The 9,005-nt window shown below is 38.5% G+C and overlaps 1 protein-coding gene across 8 annotated transcripts in view; it reads right to left on the reverse strand.

The window, feature by feature from the left end:
* MINDY4 (MINDY lysine 48 deubiquitinase 4) overlaps positions 1 to 9,005 on the reverse strand; it is a 115,415-nt gene that overhangs the window by 85,248 nt on the left and 21,162 nt on the right. For 7 of the 8 annotated variants that reach the window (XR_006104445.1, XR_006104446.1, XM_042472184.1 and 4 more), the window contains one exon: positions 2,212 to 2,479. Coding sequence is in view for 6 of the 8 variants with exons in the window: in XM_042472184.1 (XP_042328118.1) it covers positions 2,212 to 2,479 (268 nt within the window). In the remaining 2 variants the exon portion in view is untranslated. Of the gene's footprint in view, positions 1 to 2,211; positions 2,480 to 5,544; positions 5,635 to 9,005 lie in introns of those variants that run through there. The other variant, XM_042472185.1, reaches the window with a different exon arrangement.

The raw sequence follows: 9,005 nt of genomic DNA on the forward strand, positions 1-9,005 counted from the left end.
GCAAACCTATAACAAAGTTTTCTCAGCAAGATTTATTTTGGTGGGGGATTGCCTTTGCCTTGCTGTACAGTTAAGAGAGTGTGACTTGACCAAAGTCACCAAGTCAGTTTCCATGGCTGAGCGGAGATTCAAACCTGGTCCCCAGAGCTGTAGTCCTACATTGGAAACACAACACTGCATTGGATCTTGTAGTTTGATAGGGACTTTGAATTATATAGTGCCTTCCTGTAAACTGCAGTGCTAGAGCGCTCTAGCAGAAACTTCAAAACCCCTCCTCAGTCTACAAACCCCAGGATGGAAACATGGCTCTTAAAGTGCAAGCAAAGTACTTTTAATTGTGCAGTGTGGATATACGCACAGGTGTGTCTTCTTCTGTCATCATGATGTAGGATTAAAATACAGACCCTAGAAAAGCTACTTTGAGGAGATTATATTACAGTTTCCAGCACAGAAGATTCTGGGTGATGGTCCAGCAAAGTAACTTTTCCATGGGCTAATATAAATCCAACGAAACATCAAATCTGCAAGGCACCACTAATTGTATTGTAAGAAGAGTGCAAACTTTTGGAATGAAGTAACTTCTCTTTACCAACATGCCCAGCAGGTTGATGGGTTGGGACGAAAAAAATGGTTCCAGTTTTGTTCATTTCCTTACTGGCATACACACACTTCTTTCTTTTGCCCCACTCTTGTCTCTTGTTCTTTGATTCTGGCCAAACCTTTGAATTGTCCTACTAATACTTCTGGCTTTTGAAGAAGATTTTTTTTTAAAAAAATTGCCATGGCCAGCTCTTTCTTTCTCAAGGGACAAGGTGGACTAACAAGCATTTGTGCAGTTACAAATGCAGTTTTCTAAAAGCCTTAGCACATAAGAAAAGAAGGCAGACTGAGAGAGTAACAGCTTTCTCCATGCCTCTCCACATGCTGTTATAGGACTTCCGTTATCTCCCTGAAGGAGACGGTCGTAAAAGCGTGCCTTTTGTCATGCTGGAAAAGTCTTATTGGGCAAAAGGCATGCTTTTAGGACTGTCTCCCTCAGGAAGAGAACGGAAATGCTACGACTGTATGCAGAGAGAAAGCTGCTACTCTGCTGATTGTTTTGGCTTTCTTTTCTTATGCTACAAGGCTCTACGAAGCCTTCAGGCAGCTACCCAAAGGGCCAGAGGCTCAAAAAAAGTATTTTTCTGGGCAACAGCCCCCCCAAATTCTCCAGCCATGGTGGCTTTGGACAGTAAGGGATATGACATTTAAAAAAAATTAACCTGTCAAAGTACTAAGCCTTTGGGCATTTTTTTTAATTGCCTGCCGGAGGCAAAAGATCAGAAATTCAGGTCTGCAATTACTATATATACTCATGTCTAAATCTAGAAATTTTAGTCAAAAATTGACCCCAAAAAACTGGGTCAACTTATCCATAGGTCAAAAAAGGAACCACTCTCTTTCTCTGAGTAGAATGGCAAAAGGGGAGAGCTTATTCCATCTCAGGAGCACCTAAAAGAAGCGCCAACCCTTGTCCACCATGGTTCCACTTCTGACCTTTTTGAATGCCTGGGTTGAAAACAAACAGTTATGCCTGCCAGAACTTTGTAAGTTCTTTGGCATTGTTTTTCTTAAATTCACCATTTATATCCTTTGTTACCTGCCTCTAAGTTTCACCCTCAACTTAACCGTGGGTCAGATCAAAATTCATAATTTTGGTACCAAAACCTGTCCTCCAATTATACATGAGTTTGAGTTATAGTTGAGTATATACGGATACAAGACCTAAATTTCTTAGGCCACCAATGGCCTAAGAATTTTTCTCTCCCGCTTGCCATCTCTGCTTTGAAATACAATGGGCCCTTGGTATGTACTGAGGTTTGGTCCAAAGACCCCCTCCATGGATACCAAAATTCATGGATCTTCGAGTCCCATTAAATACAATGACATATCATTATATAAAATCATAAAATCAAGGTTTGCTTTTTGAAATTTATATATTTGTTTTGAAGATTTCCAAGCCATGGATGGCTGAATCTGTGGATAAGGAGTCCATGGATAAGAAAGGCCGACTGAACCCATTTTTGTTTGGTTTTATTTTCTGTATGTTTAGGGATGAAGGAAGCGTTGTGACCCTTGGCAGGGAAGGAAAAATAGGACATATATGCAATAAATAAAACAAAACAAGCATGAAAAGTAAGAACAGATTGATCATTCAAGGGAGTAAAGAACCTCTTGAGAAGTATCTGTGAGGTTGGAGAGCATTCCTCTGGCAACAAGACCACCTGGCTTGGTTTGGAGTTTCTCTCTCATGGTTCTTCTTGTCTCCAAAGGTAGTTCCGTTGTTTGAAAACCCTCACAGTGATGAACTGGTTTCTTCTCTCCCAGAGTAAGGGAGCTGCTATTGAGCACTTCGTCTGGCTTGCTTTGCTCACTTTTCTTGGGAAGATGCCGCCCAAGGAGACCAGTTGGATGGATTGTTTCCTCATCAGTTTCATACCTGAAAAGAAGCAGGTGCAAACACAAATTAAATAATTCGAGGCTGGCTAGTAGTGGGTAGATAATTGCTTAGTCCAAAGACCATTGCAAACAAAACATCCAAGCTTTCATACAATTACGACTATAGAATCAACATTAAAACATTAAAGTTAGAATTAACTAACTAAGGCCTGTTACAGACAGCCAAAATAAAGCTGCTTCAAGTCACAGTGGAGGTATGGTGTTTCAGTGATGCATACGTCCAACAAGGCATTTTAAGGAAGATAAGCTCATCAGAAAAATATGGTTGAGTAAAAAACCTATGATAGGTTCAATTTAGGATTGCCACAAGTCAGAAATGACTTGAAGGCACACAGCACCAACAAGAAACATAATTAAATGCAGCATATGTAATATAGCTGTAAATAAACCATATGAAATGAGTTTATATTTAGTGTTTTTAGCTTTGATTTTTGCAATGTCCAATGTTTTTCTGGAATGTCCTACATTATGTGGTGCTTTGGTCTCCGTTGTGGTTATGACATCTGACTGGGGGTGACAACATGAGTTTACTGCACTGGGGTAACACCAACCCTAGTGACATTCCTGTTGTTGCAAATGGCTGTCCCAAGTCTGGTGCAGAGATTGTGTTTAAGCTGCCTGGATGGGACTCTATGGACACTCTTCCCCCAGGGAGTAAACCCAACATTTGACATTTGGGATGCTGTGTATACCTCTTGGGAACAAGAAGTTATGTTTAAATTCTGTAAATAAAGTCCAATAACATCCACAAAACAGTGATACCTTTAGAATCATAGGAGTTTATCACATGGGATTTTAAACAGTGATTAACCCGAGAAAACTGTGCAATTGACATTAAAATACAATTAAAAAGAGATTAACACAAGAGCCATTATCCTGTGATTACCCAGGGAATAACCAGGCAATAAACAGCAAAAAGTCATTCATGGGAAAATCCCGTGAATGATTTGCTGTTGTTTCTTGCCTGGTTATTTACAAGTTAATGGCAGTTTCATCACGTTTCACCTCGGTGTCATGTGAAAAACATTATTATTCATTTTTATTATTTATGGTATTTATACCCCACCCTTCAGCCCTAAAGTATCTCATTAGCACAACTGCGTCACAGTAACGGTTTATTCATGGGATAATGTCCCTTTGAACAGGATGTTGTGTGAAAACCATTAGTGCAATTGCAGGATTATCAGGGGTTAATAACAGTTTATACTTTCAATTGTCCCGTGTGATAAACTCCATAGAGTTGGAAGAGTCCCCAAGGGCCATCCAGTCCAACCCCGTTCTGCCATGCAGGAGCTCGCAAAGCATCCCTGACAGATGGCCATCCAGTCTCTGTTTAAAGACCTCCAAAAGAGGGAGACTCCACCCCTTTGCAATGCAGCTTATTCCACTATCAAACAGCTCTTACTGTCAGGAAGTTCCTCCTAATATTTAGGTGGAATCTCTTTTCCTATAGCTTGCATGCATTGTTCCGTGCTCTATTCTCTGGAGCAGCCGAAAACAAGCTTGCTCCCTCCTCAACATGACATCCTTTCAAACGTTTAAAGAGGGCTATCATATCACCTCTTAACCTTCTCTTCTCCAGGCTGAACACACCCAGTTCCCTAAATCGCTCCTCATATGGCATGGTTATCGGGACAACAAAAATGCACAAAATATATGATACTTGCTCTATGGCCAACACAGCTATCCCTGGATGTGTATTCTGCAAATAAAGTTATGTTTTGGGTTTTGTAACACTTTTGGCCTGCCTACAGGACTGCAATCGTTGTGAGAGCTAGGCTCCAGGCAAGGTGTCTGCAGTGTCTGTGTTAAAGGTGGAATGGTGGCATTCAAGTGGGGGATAAAAGTAGTATAAATCTTCATGGGAACTTGAGGACATTAATGCAGACCCTACAGTTGGGGTCCCATAAGTGGGGATAGGAGGACAACAGAGGAGGGGATCAGGGAAAGCCTTAGTTTTTGCAGTGAACACTATGGCAGGTTCGATTTCCAACTTGGCCAAGAAACCCACTGGGTGACCTTGGCCAAGTCACACTCTCTCAGCCTCAGAGGAAGACAATGGCAAAGCCCCTCTGAAGGGACTTGCCAATAGGCTTGCCATGAATCAGAAATGATTCAAAGGCACACAATGACAACAATTTGGTATTAAAATTAGCAGTGCTTTTAAAGTCTTCTAGAACATGGCCACATACCCCGAAAATCCCACAAAAAAATGAACGCTTTTAATATTATGCGGTATTCCAAACGCTACCTTTTACCTTAATTTGCTTGTTTATTTATTTACTTAGAAAGGGGACCCAAGGTGGCTCATAGACAAAAAAAATACACTTTAAAACTTTATCGTAAATACATAAAATAAAATCATTTTAGGATAACAATATAAAATAACACTTACAAAATTTATATTGTTTTAAAATAATATTTAAAAAACATTTTTTTTTAAAAAAGCCCTTTTAATTCTGCCCAGGTACTTTATAAACCTCACCAAGTTTAATGGCAATAAGCTACAATTCCCAGGATTCCCTAGCAATGAGCCAGGGCAATTAAAGCGGTCTCAAACTGGATTATTTCTGCAGTGTGTTTTGAACCTATGTGGAACCTGCTACAGCTAGGAAGTTTTACGGAACATATATGTGAGTCTTTTTATTTTATAAACAGGATTTATTTCAGAATTAACTGGAATTTATTTATTTATTTAGTTCAATAAATAAATCCTGTTTATAAAATAAAAAGACTCCCTTGTTTATTTCAGAGAGAACTGGAATTTATTTAATACAGTATATAAATAAATAAATTCCAGTTAACTCTGAAATAAACCCTGTTCATAGCAGTGGGATTTACTCCCTTGTAATTGTGAATTAATAGGTATGCATTTTATTTGTCCTTTCAAATTTGGTGTGTGTTTTAACTGATGTTGTTTTGACTGTTAATTGCTCTTAGCCACCTCAATTCATGGAGAGAGGCAACTAAGAAATAATAATATATATTTTAATGGTGATTTTGCTTCATTGTTTTTGAACCATCTTGGATTAGGACCCCACTCACCCCATTATTTTTATTTAGTGTGTAATTCTGTTTATGATGCTTTTTCCCCTCAGCCCTTCAATCCCTTCAGGTTTAACATTAGAAGCTCTGCGCCTGCGCAGAGGAGACCCAGCAGGTTTCCTCTCTCCCCCCTCCCTCCGTGTGCTCTTCAAGGCATTTTGGACTTCAGCTCCCAGAGTCCCACAGTATTAGCTAACATGGCTGAGGCTTCTGGGAGCTGAAGTCCAAAACTCTCTTTCTGGTCTCCCATTGGCTGCCGGGCAACCCACTTCAACAAACCCTGACCCGCGGAGGGAGAAGGAAGAACCGTCAGTTTGACGACTTACAGTCCATTACCCCTCCGCGGGAGGATCGCGAAAAAGTGCAAAAACGAGGCGACTGCGCATGCCTAGGATCTTCCTATAAATAGAGGCGCTGCGTGGAGCTGGACGCCATTTTAAGCGAGGCGGGAGATAGGGAAGGAAGGGGCAATAGGAGTTGAGCGTTTTAAATGATGATGTTGAAGGAGTTACATCATAAAGAGGGGCAAGTGGACTCCATGTTTGTGAATTTAGGGGATAACAAGGCTGAGGTTTTATGGAGACTATCTATATATAATTCAGTATTAAGCATCCTTTTGCCTGGCTATCATTGTTCCTTCAAGTTATTTTTAGCGAATGCTTGTTGGGAGATCAAGTTATATGAGGAATATATATATTATTTTAGTGTTTAGGAGCTCTTTGTCTGGCTATCACTGTTCCTTCAAATCATTTTTAATAATAATAACAATAATTAAAAACAATTTTTTAATTTATGATCAAGGTGGCCAGGTGTCCTCTTTTTCCAGGACATGTCCTACATTTCTTCCTATCCAGGAGGATTTCCAAAACATTCTCCTTTTTCAGCATAATTAAAAAGTACAAATGAGAAGCAAACGTTGAAAGAGTTTTTTAAATGATTTCTTTAGCTCCCTTCCATTTAATTCCCCCCAATGTTTTTATTGCTTTAAAGATACAGATATAAAAACTATTTCATAACAAAAAGTTCATATATGTTCATGTTTTTCTAATTCTCTAAAATTAACAAACAGACAATACATATAAAACCAAACGCATACGAAAAGACATTTAAAAAACTGCATTCCTAAATTTCTTTCCTTTGCTGTAAATTCTGATTTTTAATGATGCCAGCTTTTAGATTTCTCATTAAAATCTTATATGCAATAATTAAGACTCTACAAGATGATGTATTTATAACCAATTTATTATTTTTTACTTTAGCCTCTAGTGATTATAGACCTATCGCTCACATTATTTTAATATTTTGTAATTATAAAATTTACTGTTTTTTTATCTTTTTCAGACTGAGTTCAAATAGGCCATTACTTTCAACCAATCTTTTTTTTTTCCAAATCTGTCAGTTGATTTGTTTCTAATTGTGTTTATCACTTTCCATGTATTCATTTAACTTTAAGTACTATTCTATTACATCTGGTATTTTCTCATCCTTCCAATATTTATCATATTGTTATTCAGGCAGGTATGACCATATAAAACAAGATTTTCCCATGTTCCTTTTCCAAATTCTCATTTAACATTCCCAGAAGAAAAATTTAGGGTTTATTCTCCATTTGCAATATTTCTGTGATTTCTAAATATCCAGCATCTATCACTGGTGTTCATATAAGCTTTATATAGTCTATCTGGGGTCAAATACCACATAAATTGGATTTTCTATATGTTTTATTTCAAATCCATAAGGCAGTGTATCTCATTCCTTTTTACCCATTTCCCCCCATTCCTCAAGTTGGATATTTTCCCCTATATCTTGGGCCCATTTTATCACGCAATCCTTTATAAATTCATTTTTCATTTCCAGATTTGAGTAAAAATTCCATTTTGAAGGCAAAGGTGGAGAAGATTCAGGGGTCCAATTTTATGTCCTCCAAACCCAGCGAGGTAAAGAATAGATTTGGTGATGAGCTGCTTTGAGGACACGATGCAAACGTTGAAAGGATTTCTCCCCCTTAATTTCAGCACAGTGGACGAATGAAAGGAATGATTTAAGCGTAGATTCGGTCAAGTTTTTGTTGCTAGTAAAGTACAATTTGAAGCCTTTGCCTTGCTCAGAGTTTTATTAATATTACAAGGCACTGAGGCATTTTAAAATAAAAATACAGTTGAGCACGTATTATTATTACTATTTTTACTTATTTTTACTTATTTTATTTTTACCCTGCCTTTGTCTCAAGTTGGGACCCAAAGCAGCTCACAATAAGCATATTAGAACAGTTACTATCTCCTAACAAGATAGCTAGGCTGTTAAGGCACTTTACACGGAGCATTTTCTTTGCTTTTTGGGGGTTTGGGGTGTAGGCTGGTTTAATTAAGGGGTTAGTCAACTTGCCAAATACTTCTACAAAAGTACTTTTGCGCCTCCCTCTAAAGTAAACATCCAAAGATGAGCAACAGGGTATTAAAGCCCCATGGGTTTTGGAGAGAACCAGCTATAATAATGCATATTCAAAGCATGCTGAAGGGATTTGTTGAAAAATAAGATACAGCCACATACCCATGGAGCCAAGCAGCAATGGTCTGATATATATACACAGACACGTGTGTGAATTCCAAAAAGCAAACTTTGATTTTGCCATTTGATATAGGGGACACCATTTTATTATCCATTGTATTTAATAGTACTTGAAAATCCATGGATCTTGGTACTGATGGGGGACAGTCATGGAACTGAACCCCAGCAGATACCAAGTGCTTACTGTAACTTAGTAGTTAGGCAAGAGAACAAATGGAAGTCTAGAAAACAATTTGAACATTGCTAGTCATGACGGTAGCTCAAAACATAAGTACACTGGCCCCTCTTTTATTGTGGACTTGAGGTCAGCGGTCTTGAATATTCAGGGAGGGACAACCTCCGTTATATTCTTTTTTTCCCCTTTCTGTTTATTAACTTTTTATCAGTTCCTCTTAGGACAAGCAGGTATGCAATGCATACATATAAAAAACAAAGACTGTACAAATATAAAAATCCACAAACATTAAAACATGGAATGTAAAATAGCTTCCTCTTCCTTATTCTGAATATTTCTCAAATCTATAATTTCTATAATGTGAAGGCTTTCTTGATTTATATTCCTTTTAAGACATATATCTTTTGTAACATTCTGAGATTCATAGTGTTGTTTAAACATCTATTTCGTTAATTACCATGGAACCATCTTAGTGGCGGGTTACAGACGGGCAAAAAGGGATGTACTCATGACGTCATGAAGGTAGAGCCTTCAGACGGGCTTTACCTGAATGCCGTCATGAACACACCCCCCGCACGCCCCAAGCGGGAAGAAGCGGCATTAAAAAGGTGCTGCTTTTTTCCGCTTCTTTTCTGTTTGATGCGTACCTGCACAGCTCCGTCTGTAAGCCCCTGCACCGATACGTCAGAATTGCTACGCCGCAAATATAAGTTGCCGC

Source organism: Sceloporus undulatus, chromosome 6 (assembly GCF_019175285.1).
Source record: "Sceloporus undulatus isolate JIND9_A2432 ecotype Alabama chromosome 6, SceUnd_v1.1, whole genome shotgun sequence".
Taxonomy (NCBI): domain Eukaryota; kingdom Metazoa; phylum Chordata; class Lepidosauria; order Squamata; family Phrynosomatidae; genus Sceloporus; species Sceloporus undulatus.